The sequence below is a fragment of the Diadema antillarum genome, unplaced genomic scaffold (assembly GCF_040938485.1).
Source record: "Diadema antillarum isolate AM-2024a unplaced genomic scaffold, OU_Dant_1.0 seq00000368_RagTag, whole genome shotgun sequence".
NCBI lineage: Eukaryota > Metazoa > Echinodermata > Echinoidea > Diadematoida > Diadematidae > Diadema > Diadema antillarum.
Window position 1 is genome coordinate 658,179 of NW_027271369.1, and position 17,918 is coordinate 676,096.

At 43.1% G+C, this 17,918-nt stretch overlaps 1 protein-coding gene across 1 annotated transcript; it reads left to right on the top strand.

Moving 5' to 3' along the window:
* Positions 1–2,449: 2,449 nt before the first annotated feature.
* LOC139731346 (uncharacterized) lies at positions 2,450–8,971 on the top strand. Its single transcript, XM_071642238.1, has 4 exons — positions 2,450–3,042; positions 3,670–3,793; positions 7,998–8,698; positions 8,833–8,971. Exons 1-4 carry the CDS (start codon positions 2,450–2,452, stop codon positions 8,969–8,971), a joined length of 1,557 nt encoding a protein of 518 aa, XP_071498339.1.
* Positions 8,972–17,918: the final 8,947 nt, after the last annotated feature.

Sequence of the window (17,918 nt, forward strand, 5' to 3'; positions counted from 1 at the left end):
CTATGGAACAAACAAGCAACTAGTCCAGTCAAAAGAGGGGATCGCATACTGGCTGCTGTATTCATGCATTCTGTGTTAATCTATACATTGAATGCATACTGAATTGCCTACACTGTACACCAGAAGCATGTGTATTAACATATGGCCTGAATTACATCCAATCCAGTTCTAATAGAGGGATTTCCTTTACTTATCAAGCAAAACAGTTGCCAAAAAAATATTTATTTAGCAAAACATGTGCAAAATTTTCACCGTTAACAATTAATTTTTGAATTCTTAAAATTATTTTTTAGCGAACCAGTACAAAATGCAAATACTGGCTATCTACAAGGACAGGTTAAACCGGTAGAAAAAAAAAAATGCGTTAGTGTGGAGCCCTAATGACTATCATCTTGGGTAAGTTGTTTATACAATGATGTTGTTGTTTTGATAGAAAATCAAATCAGTTAATTAAAATCTAATTGCTCCCCTCCCCTCCCTCTGCCACTCAACTCTTTAGACTGGGAGCCCACGAAGTTTATTCAGCTCAAGGGGGTACCAAAGGTTTAAAGGTCACATCATGTCCGTGGTGGGCCAAAAGTCATAAATTACCGTTGCTGCTGGGTCACATCCAATACAATAGACCTGGGGGCCTCAAAAAGTGGGGCCCAAAAATGAATTTATTTAGCCGTATTGGTACATGGACAAAATTTGTTGGAAATGGCTTATTCGGGGTACTCAAAATGAAAATAGCAATAACAGCAATTTTGGCCTGTACGGCGCCCGGGACAGCAGACCCAAAGGGGCCCACAAAAAAAGGGTTTATTTAGCTCAAGAGGATAATGATGGATACTTCTTATTGCAATAGCTCCATGGGACATGGGGATTCACAAAAATAGCAATGACAGCAATATCTTCCTGTACAGGGGCCCAGACAGCAGCCCCAGTCTTCCAATATGGTGTACCGGGTATTCAGCTAATGGGATACATGAATAAACTTTTTCTTACTGAAACTTCTACACCCACACAACTACAAAGGCACCTAAAATCAGACTAGTAGCAGCTGATAGAAATAAAGGGGCCTTCAGAATGGGCCCAAAGGCCACCTAGTCCCTGGGCCCCCACCTTGTAATAGTACTATGAACACCTTGAAAGACACTGATGAAATTGTGGTGTGCCAAGTCAAATCGTCATCACTTTTCAGAATTGACATCACCGTTGGACAGAGGCCTGTTCGTGCTGTGGTAGATACAGTGCCAGCTGAAGTTACCATTCTATCGGATAAGACTTACCAGATGCTTTAACCCACCCCTCCCCTCATCAGAAAAGTAACTTTGAATGCAGCTGGGAGGGACATGAAAATGAAAGGCATGGTAGTGGGACTGGTGCAAATGAAATTGGGGACACATGTTCTGAATGAGCATAATATGTGGCTCCAATCGAAGATGACATGCTTCTGGGAGCAGATCTGCTCCGTAAACATCATGCATGCATAGATATACCAAGTTCCATACTTTGTTTTCAGGGTGAAGCTTTACCTGTGACTTTTGGCGAAGGAGGTGCAGTAGCACAAGTCTTCATTTCCGATCCAATCACAATCCCCCCTTGATCTGTGAAAAGGGTGAAATGCAAGATTAAAACTTGCGTACCCTGGAAAGAGTTTGTGGTGGAGCCGGATCGGAGCCTAGTCGGTTTAATCCCTAGGACGCTGCATGAGGGAAGAGATCACATAGAGATATATTCTCTGAATCCAACAGACAATCACATACGTAAGCGAAGGGACCAGGTAAATGGGCAAGCACAGGAAGCCTCAGTTATCCAGCCCCCCAATAGTGAGATGTCAGACAATATGCAGGTCCATCAAGTTAACGTAAGCGAGGACAAAATCCCCCCTCATTTACAAGGCTTGTGGGAAAGGTCTTTGGTACAACTTGAACCTGAAGAACAAAAGGTACTTCGGGATTTACTTCTTGAATTTGAATGCACCTTCCCCAAAGACGAATTTGACCTAGGGAACTTCACCGAGGTTACCCCCTCCATCGATATGGGTAGTGCAACCCCTATCAAGCAGAAGATGAGGCTCACACCCATGAATTTCACTCAAGAGGAACGAGCACTTCTAAACAAGATGTTGTCAGCCGGAGTGATCAAGCCCTCAGTGTCCGAATGGGCATCGCCCCCAGTGCTGATAAGGAAGCGAGATGGTGGCGTTTGATGGTGTATCGACTATCGTAGACTAAACAAAGTCACAAAAAAAGATGTATACCCCCTTCCTTGCATTGATGAGTGCTTGGACACTCTTGCTGAAAACTCTTGGTTCTCCAAACTCGACGCCAATTCTGCCTATTGGCAGGTAAACGTCCGAAAAGAAGACCGGGAGAAAACAGCCTTTCTCACAAAGCATGGGCTATACGAGTTTGTGTGCATGGGCTTTGGCTTATACAATGCTCCCGCGACCTTCTCCAGGGCAATGAACCTTGTCCTCAGAGGGCTGAATTGGAACATTGCTTTGGCATTTCTGGACGATGTATTGGTGCTCGGTAACTCTTTTAAGAACCATGTAAACAATCTCAGACTGGTCCTGGAACGATTCAGGGACTTTAAGCTCAAACTAAAGCCCAAGAAGTGTTCCTTTTTCCAACGTCGTGTGGAGTTTCTTGGCAGGGAGGTGCATGCTAACAGCCTGTATCTCAAAGACGAGCATATCAAGGCCATCTTGGACTGGCCAACACCTAAATGCAGTAAAGAGGTGGAACAGCTCCTCGGTCTGGTCAACTATCACCGCGTCTTCCTGAAAAACTATGCCGAGGTAGTAGGGCCGCTGTATGGCCTCACCGGCAAACGGGAGTTTCGCTGGGAAGCTGACCACCAGGCCGCCTTTAATCAGGTAAAAGAATTACTGACCACTGCCCCTGTCCTTGCACTACCCAACTCTGTAGACCCCTTCATCCTGGATACAGACGCATCTGGCACAGCTATAGGTGCTGAACTCATTCAAGTCCAGGAGGGACAAGAGAGAGTGATTGCTTATGGCAGTTGCTCCCTGTCCCCGGAGCAGCGACGGTATTGCGTCACTAGGCGTGAACTGCTCACGGTCGTAAAGCAGAGAAGCAAACGTACTCTGCTTCACGGAAACATGGCTTCACTCGTAAATTCCAGACAACGCAGTGGACCTCACAAATCATGTGCTTATCAGAGGGGACAGAACAGCAATCTCAGGTAAAAAACGTGCCGGCAGAGTATGCATGTTTATCAATAACACATGGTGTGATAACTGGGTGGTTAAGGACAGGATATGTGCCAAAGACTTTGAAATGCTTGTTGTTGGATTACGCCCCTTCTTCTTGCCAAGAGAATTTGGTCAAATCTTCATTTTCTGTGTGTACATTCCCCCACAGGCAAACGTTAAAGATGTCAGTGAGGAAATTGCTGCTAAGGTCAATGAAATTGAAAATTTATCACCAGACTCTCCAAAAATTATCCTCGGCGATCTTAACCAGTGCAGCTTGGACTCTACACTACCAGCATATAAGCAGTACGTGGAACAAAACACTCGAAGTAACGCCAGGCTGGACCTCTGTTACAGCAACATACCAAACGCATATCGATGTATCAAGGGTCTGCCCTCAGCTTGGGAATTCTGATCATTGCACTATTCTGTTACGCCCAAAATACCACTCACCTTTCAAGGTGTAAGCCGGTGACTGGAGAAAGACAGGTTTGGAACACAGAATCGACTGAAGAGCTGCTTGCCAACTTGGAGTGCATCGACTGGGAGGTTCTCCTTGACTCGGCGAACACAGTGGAGGATATGGTAACCATCGTTAATCATTATATTTTGTTTTGTGTCCAGTCTACAATTCCTATCCAGAAGTTTCGGGTTTATCAGAACAACAAACCATGGATTACAAAGGAACTGAAGGGTCTTCTGAAGCAGAAACATGATGCCTATTCTAAGGGTGACACAGTTTTACTGAAAGCTCTACAAAAGAAGATAAGGAAACAGATTTCAATTTGTAAAGCAGACTATAAAAGGAAATTGGAACAAGATTTTAGGAGTTGTGATGTAAAAGCAGAATGGAAGAAAATGCAAACGATTACAGGTTTTAAACAGGGTCCTTGTAAACAAGAACTTGGTAAAGATGTCATAGATGAGCTTGGTGAATTTTACGGCAGATTTCATACTGATGATTTTTCTGGTTTAAATGCTGCTGCGGAGGAAGTGTTGAATATCAAAATCACAGAATCTAATGATGAGTTAAAAGTTTATGTTCATGATGTTCGTAATTTGTTTGCGAAAGTTAAGGTGAATAAAGCAACTGGTCCAGATGGGATTACAAACAAAATCCTCAAAGTTTGCTGCCAACAACTTGCAGGTGTTTTTACACATATTTTCCAAGTCTGTGTAAACTCTGGGAAGATTCCACAAATATGAAAATCTTCAATCATAATTCCAGTATCAAAGGTAACCAAACCCACAGAGTTGAACCATTATCGACCGGTTGCTCTCACCTCTAATGTAATGAAGCATTTTGAGAAAATTCTTGTCAAACTTCTTAAAGGCCAGACTGGCCTTTTTGATCCAACTCAGTTCGCTTATCAAACAATGTTGAAGATGCTGTACTTGTTTTCCTGCATCGTGTATACCAACATTTAGAAACTCCCAAAGCTTTTGTACGGTCTGTGTTTATTGATTTTTCAAGTGCTTTCAACACCATAGTTCCACACAAATTAGTTGATCATTTGCTCCATTCTGATGTTGCTCCTATGCTGGTTAGGATAATCCTCGATGTCCTTGTTGATAGACCACAGTGGATTCAATGTAATGAATTATCCTCTGATGTGAGAAAGATTAGCATAGGTGCCCCACAGGGCTGTGTACTATCTCCTCTGCTCTTTTCTCTGTATGCTAGTGACAGTACATCTTTGTTCTCCAAATGTTCTGTAATTAAGTACTCAGATGACACAGTAATCAGTGGATTTTCGAGACAAGATTCCACAGAGTTTTTTCAGGAAGTTCAAAAGTTTGTTGACTGGTGTGATCAGTTCAGTTTGGTTCTTAATGCCCAAAAGACCAAGGAAATCATCTTTGATTTCCGTCGCTCCCCTTCATCAGATTACCCACATGAGCCTTTGATGATTCATGGTCAACCCATAGAACAAGTGTCAGAGTATAAATACTTGGGAACAATAATTGATAACAAACTGAATTGGAATTCGAATTCACAAACAGTGGCAAAGAAGGCAAATCAGAGAATGTACTTTCTAAGGAAACTCAAGGAATTCCGAGTAGATAACACCATTCTTGTATTGTTTTACCAATGTCTGATACAGAGTGTCATAACTTTCAATCTGCTTTGTTATGGAGGAAATTTGACAAATGAAAATCAGAAGAAGTTTGAACGAGTCAGGAAAGTGGCGCAACGAATTACTCGGTCAGAATTGCCCACTTTTATTATGTTGTATCAAAAGCAAGTTTTTATGAAGATTCACAGAATTATGCAAGATTTGACACACCCAATGCATGATATGTTCAGATATAACCGATCTGATATTCGAATAATTGTTCCTAAAACTCAGCGATGTAGATTTAGACAATTACTTGTTTCAAATGCTATACATATGTTTAACAACTCTGTGAAACGTTAGGATAAGTTTGGATGATATTGTCCCAAAGTTATTTGTATATGTTTAAATTTTAGGAAAGTGGCGCAACGAACTACTTGGTCAGAATTGCCCACTTCTGATGTTGTATGAAAAGCAGGATTTTATGAAGATTCAGAGAATTATGCATGATTTGACATACCCAATGCAGTATATGTTCTCATGTGATAAGCATGAAGTATTATGTGGAATACCAGTAGTGTATCAGCTTTTCTTTCTTGACGAAGCTAGATTAGGGGGCGCTTAATCACCTGCGTTGCTACGCAACATACATTCCGGACATTTTACGAATGCGGCACAGTGTTTATGTTGGGGTACGCACGTGCCTATGGAATCAGTGCAGTGCAATACATGGTGTACTCAGCGCCTTGGTCACCGCCTCCTGGGCGTGGCGCGCATTATAATTAAAGGTTTAGGGTCTGTTGATAATACTCTTGCTGCCTCACTATTAGCCGACGCTGCACAGGACTGGTAAAGGGAATGCAGAGTGGGAGGAGTTTTATTTTGGGTGAGCCGCCTGCCCTTCGCGGCTTTCTCTGTGTAAACTTGAGCAGGGCAGCGCTATGTGCTGTGCTGTGATGTTTGGTGCTGGCTGCTGTTTTGTGCTGGCCAAGCACCTAGGCGAGTGCCTTAGTAGTTGGTAGTTTAGACGTGGGGGTGTCGGAGGAAGACAATGGTGATTTTAGTGTATGTTTGTTACTACATGTCTCGTTTAACTTACGGGTTTTTGTGTACGATTTATTTTTTTTGAAGGGTAGTCTTGTGTTAATTGTTTTACTCTTGTTAAATGTTGGTGTACATGTATTTCCATTTTTGGGGTCTTTTTATTGGCCAGGTGCTTTTTAAGCCCCTCCTCATCTCTCCCAGTCAATACCTTCGATCCAGCTTTCTTCTTCTCCTAACTTCTCTCTATGACATGATCTTTTTCCCTTTCATCTACTTTTTCATCATAACTTGCAGAGGAAATGGGAGGGATGGGGAGGGGGACGAGAAGTTATACAGATATCTAGGAACTGAGGAAGTGTGCAACTAAGGTCTGGTAGGGTATTTTTAGACAGCTTACGTGTGTGTGCAGGTGTGTGAGTGAGTGTATGCGGGTATTCATGTGTGTGTGAGCAGGGAGATGACACCTCCCTGGTGCGAGCGTGCACATGTGTATGTGTAACTTCGTGCGGGAGTTTGTGTATATATTCTTTTATATAAATTACAGAGATTTTTATTGAAATCATTCAAGACACTGTCCATTCAATGCTTTTGTTTGTCTGTTTGTATACCACTATTATAATACGTGCAATATATGTTGTCTGCTCCTTTTCTTTTGTTATGCCAGTGGAAGACAAATTTCTGTATTTTTAACAGACAATAAAGTTCTTTGTATCCTTGTATCCTTGTACACGTCAATACAGACACTATTTGTTGGGTAAACATTTCACAATCCGTACTGACCATGGGAGCTTGACATAGTTGATCAACTTCAAGGAGCCATAAGGCCAATTGGCCTGTTGGCTTGAAGAACTTAGTCAATATGACATGAAGGTTGAACATCGACCCGGTACGAAGCATCAGAATGCAGACGCATGCCCCAGGGTGACTTTCTCTGTGAGAATTATCGCCTGGGCATGGAGCCAGATGATCTACCTTGTGGTGGATGTTCACATTGCAGAAAGGCACATGACAACTGGTCCCTTTTTGCTGATGTCATACATGACGTTGTTCCACTAGCACAAAGAAATAACATCTCGGAGATCACAGTGGATCAGAGAGTAGAAGGGAACCTCTTAGTTACCCATTTAGACATAGATTGTCAGGAAGGTTCCCCCTCTCTGTCCATTAATGGAGTGGCAGATGTCCCTCAGTCAACTTAGACTCGACAGACTTCCTACAAAAAGAGCAGGAGGCAGACGCCCAACTGTTCCTTCTACGTAGGTGGTTAGTAAGTAAGGAAGAGCCGGACGAGGGCACAATTCTCTTGTTGGAGCCCGCCAGCAAATTCCTCTGGATCAACCGAGACATGTTTTTCTTAAAGGACGGCGTCATTTGAAAACAGGATGATGAGTCTTTGCTGGTGGTGCCAAAATCATTGCACAGCAGGAGGTGATGAGATTAAATCATGACCTACCCTCCGCAGCACATGCAGGTGTGACTCGACCAAAAAGCAAACTAAAGTCCAAATACTTCTGGTATGGCATGTCACAAGACATTCAGGAGTATCTCAAGAGGTGTACCACCTGTAAGCGGAGCAAGAAAACGGTCAGGTATGGGAGGCACCTCTTGATAAACTACAACATCATGCGGGAGCCCCCATGGAGCGAGTACACCTGAACTTTATTGGCCCACTGCCCAAAACCACACAGGGCAACGAGTACATTCTCATGATGGTGGACCAGTTCACCAAATGGATAGAATGTGTCCCCCTGCCCTCGCAGACAGCTGAAGTCACGGCCCAGGCTGCAGTTAATGAATTTTTCTGTCGGTTTGTGTACTCCTTCCAGATCTTCACTGACCAGGGCAGAAACTTTGAGAGCAAGCTGTTCACCAATATGTGCAAGCTGTTACGCATCTACAAGGCTAGGACAACTCCCTACAGGCCATCAGCAAACGGGCAGGTTGAAAGATTCAACCGAACCTTGATGGATGCAGTACGCTGCTATATTGATAAGTCCCAATGCCAGTGGGACCAGTATCTTGCTCAAATAGCAGGGGCCATTCGTTCCACTGTGAATCGCAGCACCGGATTCACACCAAACCAGCTGATGCTAGGTTGGGAAACCAACCAGCCCGCAGAACTAGTCTACCCCCTTCCCCCATCCGTCCCAGTCGGATCACTGGATGAATATTCATCTACACTGGCGGAAAATATTCGTCGGGCACATGACACTGCCCGAATTACACTCCAGTCGACACAGAGACGGATGAAGAGGGACTATGACGTAAAAACACATCTACGTCAGTTTCGGGAGGGAGACAGGGTCTACTTGTTGGTTTCAGGTACCCCCAAGGGGAAGTGCAAGAAGTTACTATCCCCATGGAAGGGTCCTGCCGTAATCCACAAAAAGTAAATCCCCTATTGATATCGAGTCGTATACAGGAATAAGGTGTTTACCATAAACCACAATAGACTCAAGGGGTGTACAGATCTCAGTGAGATCCCCAAAGTAACTTTTGGAAAGACCTGTATTGTTTCTGCAGGAAGCCTGATGGTGGTTCCCTTATGATCCAGTGTGACGGCTGCGATGAATGGTTCCATGGTGCCTGCGTCTGTATCACGGAGGCAGACAGCATGAACATAGACAAGTATTTTTGCCCCTTCTGTAAGCAGAAGAAATAGCGCTTTTATATGAATGTGGGCAATGCTTATTTACCATTTCATCCTGCAGGTCATAACCATGGAAGATCTCCACGAGGTAATGGAGGACCTGCGTGTCTTCGACGCAGAAGATCCAGCAGGAGGGGAGCCGCAGGACACAGTCACTGAAAAAGGGGAATTTGTGGAGGCAGGACCTCCTCCACCTCCTCCATCTTCACCTCCATCCCCGGGGGTACCTCCCACGCGGGCGAGGAGGCGAACCCATAGGAGGAGAGCCCGATGCCTCAGGGCAAGGTCCAGTGGGCCCCAAGCCCCAGCCCCCCAGCCCTCCCAAGCCATGGCTCGGGTATGGGAGGGGATGGCCCGGGGTAGAGGCTCGCCCAAGGGCTGGAAGCTGTTATCAGGACGTGACCCAGAGACCTACCTGGACCTCGACTTCGTGGACTGGGTGGTGGCGACTCAGGACGGGGGCAATGCCTGGAAGCTTGCCCTGGGGATACATCCCAAACATGCCTTCACCTATACCGACCTGCATTGGCAGGCCCTCTTACACCACTTAAGTCATCCCCGGGTGATAGGGCTAAGCGAAGTCGGTCTTGACTTCACTGTGCCCCCCGGCAGTGGCCAGAACAGGAGAACCTGTTTAGGGCCCTCCTGGATCTAGGCACGAGGGGGAGGATCCTGATCCTCCACCTCAGAGGTGGGGGGAATCAAACGGGCATCAATGCCATCAGCCGGCGCCTTATCCAACGAAGCTGCCCGGTCGACCAGCGAATCCACCTCCAAAGGTATGTCTTTAGGTTAAATTTCAACGTGGCCAGAGCTTCTGCTCATCGGATCTTGACTTCAGTTGAAGGGCATTCCACAGAAATGTAACTGCTACATTGTACTGCAAATGCCTTTCCTTACAATTGTCATTATTACTATTGTTGTTGTTATTTACAAGTAGAGATTTAGCATTTAGTATCGAATTATTATTGTTTTCATAAGATATTTGTACCTCATTATTCCTTAATTTTCATAATTCCTTATTTTTCCTTTATTCCACTTTTAGGTGATCAGGAAGAGGCATCAGAACCTACTCCGAGTTCATCAAACACCAGAACCAAACAGTCCAAGACAAGTAAGCATGATATATTATTGTGATCACAATAGTTATGTAATTTGACATTGGAAGGAGTAAGCCAATTCCGTAAATTATATTTGCCTGTCAACAATTAGGCCTTTGTTTGGTAAGAACCATTGTACGAGTGAAGAGTTGTGATTAATTTTCTTGCTATCAATCTAAATAAATCATGCTCTAGGTTTTCTATGTTTTATATTATCGCCCCTCCCCATCTACCTCCATGCTGTGGGTGTGTATATATATATTTTACAATTATTATTTATTTATCACAATGCTTTTAAATGTAGGTTTTCAAACCATGAAAATGGGTAGTGATCTAAGATATTTCTGTAGTGATAAAAACTCTTGCAAAACTGCTGGAAGGTGGTACAATTCTATAAACCTAATTCTAGACATACATGTATTTTGTTTTTCTTTCAGGGTTTGGTACTTTGAAGAAAACAGTGGAGGAAATGGAGTTCCAAGCAGCGTTCATCATGAAAGAAGCATTGGCTGAGCTAAAAGTGGACCCATTGTACAATGACACTGAGTTTGGGAAGACAGTGATTGGTCTTGCAAACAATATTGCTGACACTTCAAATGGGTTTGAAGAAGCAGCCAAGTCTACCGTGAGGGACATTGAAGGAATCTTTTCATTAGCGAAAGACAAAGTAGTAGGACCAATGGCTAATACTTTTATCTTGACAAAATTTCACGCATATCGCACCGATACAAAGACAAATGAAATTTTTCATGGAATGATGGGACCCATTCCAGCTGAAGACAAGAAGCAAGCATCATTCTTCCAACAATATGTTTTGCGATTAGTTTTGGAGAGACTACTTAAATTGTGCAATACTGAAACTCATTCTGAGATGGAACATGCAACACTCACTGTACATGATGAGCAGGTACTGCGGTATGTAGCAGGATATGTCCCATATGCCCTCGTAAAACATTATGGAAAAGAAAGCTCCCAAGCTGCGAAAGAGATCACCAAATTTCTGAACAGTTGGAGAAAGGATGATGATGACACAACAGAGGCAGACTCATTTCTTGAGTACACAAAGGTATGGATTACGATCCAGAACCGCGGAGGGTTGTTTCTTGTCTCTGACAAAGTATACACATTGTTCCGTGCCATGGAGTTAGCTACGAGAAAGCAGTTGCAGACACGGGCACTACACAGCTCAACTGACACGATCAAAGACAACATAATGAAAAACATCTATGGCAGTCCCCACGTGCAAAGCCTCTGGTTTGCATTATGTGCTGATCTCCAGGAAGAGGTGTCAACTGCTTTGCTCACCACCATTGTGAACTACTGTATTGGTCCAAGATCACAGTCACTGCTTATGTCAAGTTGTACGTCATCATGCTTAAACAGTCGAGTAACAAGAAAAAGCAAGGGAAAAAGGCACTCCGGAAAGAACTAAAGAAGAAGCATGAGGATAGATAATATGTTATGGAACTGAAGTGATGTCAGTACCCAAAACATGATAGCATGCAGTGTACAGTCAAACTTGCATACACTGTAAGTAGACCTTCCATTAAGTCAAATATTTGCCCACGTCAAAGCAATTATTTAGACCGTATTATGCAGAACATGTTGTTTACCTCTTCCAGGTGGATCAGATTTCTGTGCTCTCAAAAGATTCTGCTTAGAGGCATAGTTTCCTGAATACAGGTGTATACATGTACAATGAAACACCGTTATAACGAGTTCGGTTATAACGAGGAACCGCTTACAACGACGTGATCGTGTCGGTCCCGTTTTCCTTTGCATGTAAACCTATGGCAGAACGAATCGGTTATAATGAGTAAAGGTCTAAATTGGGTGCATCATCTCCCGCTTTAGGCAAAACTCACGAACGGAGAGCCAAAAGAAGTTCTAAACTGGAACAGCCCATTCAAAAATTTTCTATGGCCAACAGAGAAAATTGAGCAAGAAGGTATGCCAAGGTGTTCACGGCAACATCACAAAATGGTTGAGGGAGATCAAATCAGTTGCTACTGAAGACCATAAGGCATTACAGCGACTGAAGAACTATGAAACATCAGGAAAAGAAACAAATTGGTGACACAGGTCTTATTCGTTTAAAAACAAAAAAGTCAAGAGTAACTCACAAGGTAACAATATGCACAGGAACTGTTGTCAAAAGAAAACTGCGCAGATGTACATTGTAGGTAAAGAATTTAATTCCTTCATCAAGTTACTTAGAAAAGAACACTGTAATGGATTAAGGTTGAAAGGATTAATGTCACTTATATTAAGGGCCAAGACATACCCAGTTACTTTAAATTGTCTGTCAGCAAAGTTGACCCTACCAAGTCAAATGAACGGAATTTTCCGGAAAGGCATTCAGCTTTAATAATGAAAAGGAGAGGGATAACTGTTATAAAGAGCTCCACATCCTCCTCAATCTCAGGGAAAGGTAGAATACTCACATACATGTAGAAATCTAAAGCAAAACATGCTGTTTGATCTACACTGTAGTATCATGCGAGGATAAAGGTCTCAATCAGGTGCGTCATCTCCCACTTTACGCAAAATTCATGAATGGTGAACCAAAAGAAGATCTAAATTGGCACAGCCCATTCGAACTTGTTTGACAGTTGACAGAGAAAATTTAGAGAGAAGATATGCCAGGATATTCATGGCAACATCAGAAAATGGTTGAGAGAGATCAAATCAGTTGCTACTGAAGACTATAAGGCATCACGACGACTGAAGAACTATGAAACATCAAGAAAAGATACAAAATGTGCCTACTTACAGAATTGGTGACACAGTTCTTATTAGTTTAAAAACAAAAAAGTCGTAAGTTTCTCACAAGGTAACAACATGCAAAGGAACGGTAGTCAAAAGAAAACTGTGCAGATGCAGGTATAGAATTTCATTCCTTCATCCACTTACTGAGAAAAGAACACTGAAATGGATGTCTCTAGCTGATATGACAGCAGACACTCTTGCTAAACAAAGAAAAAGGGGAGGGAGAATGGCACGCGTCAAAGGATGATGAGACGCCAGCATTTCAGAAAGTAACATCATGATCTGACACATACCGACAGGACAAATGCCATTAAATGTAATTTTGGATTAGAAATCACATAATGACCCTCAAGGTGATGGCAACTGCCAATTTAGGCCCCAAGCCCCGGCCCCCAGCCCTCCCAAGCCGTGGCTCGGGTATGGGCGGGGATGGCCCGGGGTAGAGGCTCCGCCCAAGGGCTGGAAGCTGTTATCAGGATGACTCCAGCTCCAGCCATAGGTTGGGGCAGGGGCCTGCTGAGGCTTGTCCCTGCTCCTGAGCCCCTGCTGCGGTATGACTCTCATTTCCACCCGAATCGGTTGCACAACAGCATGTGGAGTCAACCGAACCCTGGCAGGGGCCCCGACCACCCGGTGCACTTGGTCGGGGGGGGGGGGGGGGGGGGGGGGGTACTCAATTACTGTGACCCAGAGACCTACCTGGACCCCGACTTCGTGGACCGGGTGATACCGACTCAGGACGGGGGCAATGCCTGGAAGCTTGCCCTGGGGATACACCCCAAACATGCCTTCACCTATACCGACCAGTAAAGTTGACCCTACCAAGTCAAATGAACAGAATTTTTCGGAAAGGTGTCCAGTTTAATGAAAAGGAGAGGGATGACTCCTATAAAGGGGGGGGGGGGGGTACTCAATTACTGTGACCCAGAGACCTACCTGGACCCTGACTTTGTGGACCGGGTGGTGCCGACTCAGGACGGGGGCAATGCCTGGAAGCTTGCCCTGGGGATACACCCCAAACATGCCTTCACCTATACCGACCAGTAAAGTTGACCCTACCAAGTCAAATGAACAGAATTTTTCGGAAAGGTGTCCAGTTTAATGAAAAGGAGAGGGATGACTCCTATAAAGGGGGGGGGGGGTACTCAATTACTGTGACCCAGAGACCTACCTGGACCCTGACTTTGTGGACCGGGTGGTGCCGACTCAGGACGGGGGCAATGCCTGGAAGCTTGCCCTGGGGATACACCCCAAACATGTCTTCACCTATACCGACCAGTAAAGTTGACCCTACCAAGTCAAATGAACAAAATTTTTCGGAAAGGTGTCCAGTTTAATGAAAAGGAGAGGGATGACTCCTATAAAGGGGGGGGGGGGGTACTCAATTACTGTGACCCAGAGACCTACCCGGACCCTGACTTTTTGGACCGGTGGTGCCGACTCAGGACGGGGGCAATGCCTGGAAGCTTGCCCTGGGGATACACCCCAAACATGCCTTCACCTATACCGACCAGTAAAGTTGACCCTACCAAGTCAAATGAACAGAATTTTTTGGAAAGGTGTCCAGTTTAATGAAAAAGAGAGGGATGACTCCTATAAAGAGGGGGGGGGGGGCACTCAATTACTGTGACCCAGAGACCTACCTGGACCCTGACTTTGTGGACCGGGTGGTGACGACTCAGGACGGGGGCAATGCCTGGAAGCTTGCCCTGGGGATACACCCCAAACATGCCTTCACCTATACCGACCAGTAAAGTTGACCCTACCAAGTCAAATGAACAGAATTTTTCGGAAAGGTGTCCAGTTTAATGAAAAGGAGAGTAATGACTCCTATAAAGAGGGGGGGGGGGGTACTCAATTACTGTGACCCAGAGACCTACCTGGACCCTGACTTTGTGGACCGGGTGGTGACGACTCAGGACGGGGGCAATGCCTGGAAGCTTGCCCTGGGGATACACCCCAAACATGTCTTCACCTATACCGACCAGTAAAGTTGACCCTACCAAGTCAAATGAACAGAATTTTTTGGAAAGGTGTCCAGTTTAATGAAAAGGAGAGGGATGACTCCTATAAAGAGGGGGGGGGGGGTACTCAATTACTGTGACCCAGAGACCTACCTGGACCCTGACTTTGTGGACCGGGTGGTGACGACTCAGGACGGGGGCAATGCCTGGAAGCTTGCCCTGGGGATACACCCCAAACATGCCTTCACCTATACCGACCAGTAAAGTTGACCCTACCAAGTCAAATGAACAGAATTTTTCGGAAAGGTGTCCAGTTTAATGAAAAGGAGAGGGATGACTCCTAGAAAGAGCTCTCCATACTCAATCTCAGGGGAAGGTAGAATGCTCACGTAGAAGTCTAAGGCAAAAAATGTTGGTTTGATCTGGTATCATGCGAGGATAAAGGTCTTAAATGAGTGCATCATCTCCCGCTTTATGCAAAACTCATGAAAGGAGAGCTAAAAGAAGTTCTATTCTGGAACAGCCCATTCTAATTTTTTTATGGCTGACATAGAAATTTACGAAAGACCATTAGTGCCAAGGAGAAAAAACAACTACTATTTCTACTAATCTGTTTAAACAGATTATAATCTGTAATAACAGATTACGGTATTTCTACTAATCTGTTTAAACAGATTACATTACTTCAACTAATCTGTTTAAACAGATTATAATCTGTTATAACAGATTACGGTATTTCTACTAATCTGTTTAAACAGATTACGGCATTTCTTCTAATCTGTTTAAACAGATTACATTACTTCAACTAATCTGTTTAAACAGATTATAATCTGTTATAACAGATTACGGTATTTCTACTAATCTGTTTAAACAGATTACGGTATTTCTTCTAATCTGTTTAAACAGATTATAATCTGTTATAACAGATTACGGTATTTCTACTAATCTGTTTAAACAGATTACGGTATTTCTTCTAATCTGTTTAAACAGATTACATTATTTCAACTAATCTGTTTAAACAGATTATAATCTGTTATAACAGATTACGGTATTTCTACTAATCTGTTTAAACAGATTACGGTATTTCTTCTAATCTGTTTAAACAGATTATAATCTGTTATAACAGATTACGGTATTTCTACTAATCTGTTTAAACAGATTACGGTATTTCTTCTAATCTGTTTAAACAGATTACATTACTTCAACTAATCTGTTTAAACAGATTATAATCTGTTATAACAGATTACGGTATTTCTACTAATCTGTTTAAACAGATTACGGTATTTCTTCTAATCTGTTTAAACAGATTATAATCTGTAATAACAGATTACGGTAATTCTACTAATCTGTTTAAACAGATTATAGTAATTCAACTAATCTGTTCAAACAGATTATAATCTGTTATAACAGATTACGGTATTTCTTCTAATCTGTTTAAACAGATTACGGTATTTCTACTAATCTGTTTAAACAGATTACAGTAATTCAACTAATTTGTTTAAACAGATTATAATCTGTTATAACAGATTACAGTATTTCTACTAATCTGTTTAAACAGATTATAATCTGTAAAAACAGATTACGGATCCTACTTTTGTCACTTCCCCTGCGCTGCATGCGCGTTTTATAGTGGCTGTGATCACGTCACCCGCACATTTAGCTGGCGAGGGGCATGCCCGTGGCATAGCTCATGTCTTGTGAGAACTTGGACTGGACAGCTTGCCCTGAGTTTCGGGTAGGACATCATCGGAAGATTCGTAGTCTGTCATATCGTAGATATGCCTGCTTTTCATTGTGTAAGATTACTCCCCCCAATTAATCAATGATTGAATGATAACAATAATATTGGCATTATCGTGGTTTCTCTCACCACGCATTTCATACTCCATTCATTACCGTTCATTTCGTCGCTGCTGGTGATTAACTCCCACCGCTTTGCACACAGTGAAGACGTGCGCGCTCGTGAGTGGTGACAGAAACCACGATCTTACACTAACAGTTAAAGTTTGATATATCTTAATTCTTATCTAATGCAGGCGTAGAAATAGACCTAGATCGATCTAGTCTAGATTCTAGACCTAGATGATCTGAAGTTAGTCCTAACGTTAGTTCCCTAAACTTTACGTTAGTCCTAAAGTTAGTTCCCTAAACTTTAGCCTTTAGTTTTAGGGGACTAACATTGGGACTAACTAGGACTGTAGCTCTAGAATTTAGACTAGATCTAACAACTGTTGGGTCTATGTCTACGTCTGAATTAGATAAGAATCAAGATAGGGGACTGGGGTCTAACACTATCAGTGACACTAGTAACAGCAACTCAGATGTAGATCTAAATAGACTAGACTAAATAGACTAGTCTAAATTAGACCTAGAGACCTAGGCTGGGGTCTAACTTCATTACATCTGGACCTAATCAGAAAAAAATCTGTCAGGTTGGATGAGTCTTTGAACATTTTATTTTTAAGCTCTCTTCGAGAAGAATACGGCGAAGCCAGATGTAGAATCTAGTCTCAGTGGAGCAGATATAGAAAGTGGTCTAGGGTCTATTAACGTTAGTCTGTAAATCTAATAGTTAGAGTCTAGGTCTATTACTTTTAGATCTATACTGTAGACTATCGCCGAATGAAATCACCCTAGTCTAGGCCAGGGTCTAGTTCTATATTGATTTGTGTGTGTGTGTGTGTGTGTGTGTGTGTGTGTGTGTGTGTGTTTATAAGCTGACTGTATATAGACCTAACTTAGTCCGATTGCAAGACACCCCTTATGGAATAGGGCCGCCTAGGGCCAGTAGGGGGTCTCATGACTCTGGATGGTCTCTGCTGCTAGTGCTATTTTGTGCAAACGTTAATTATCAGATCGCACTGGGTCTGGGAACTGCATATTATTTCATTTATTCTTAAGTTAAACTGCAAAACAAAATCCCTAAAACCTTACTAAACGAGTTTTATTAGGCCTACTCTTTAAAAAAAAAGCAACAACACAACAACAGCAAATGGATCACTCAGTTTTGTTGCTCCTCTTGACTTGAGATAAGAGAATAGGAACAGCAACAAAAACAACAAAATAACTTTGATTTTTTTAGCGATATTTCCATCAAACTGGATAAAGTGCCCGTCATTCGACCGC

Bases quoted from the DNA above. Each gene is read 5' to 3' on its own strand.
- LOC139731346 (XM_071642238.1), top strand. From the start codon at position 2,450: ATGAACCTTGTCCTCAGAGGGCTGAATTGGAACATTGCTTTGGCATTT. The intron at 3,794-7,997 runs GTAACCATCGTT...AAAACCACACAG, and splicing joins CGAACACAGTGGAGGATATG to GGCAACGAGTACATTCTCAT. The intron at 8,699-8,832 runs GTAAATCCCCTA...TTGTTTCTGCAG, and splicing joins CCTGCCGTAATCCACAAAAA to GAAGCCTGATGGTGGTTCCC.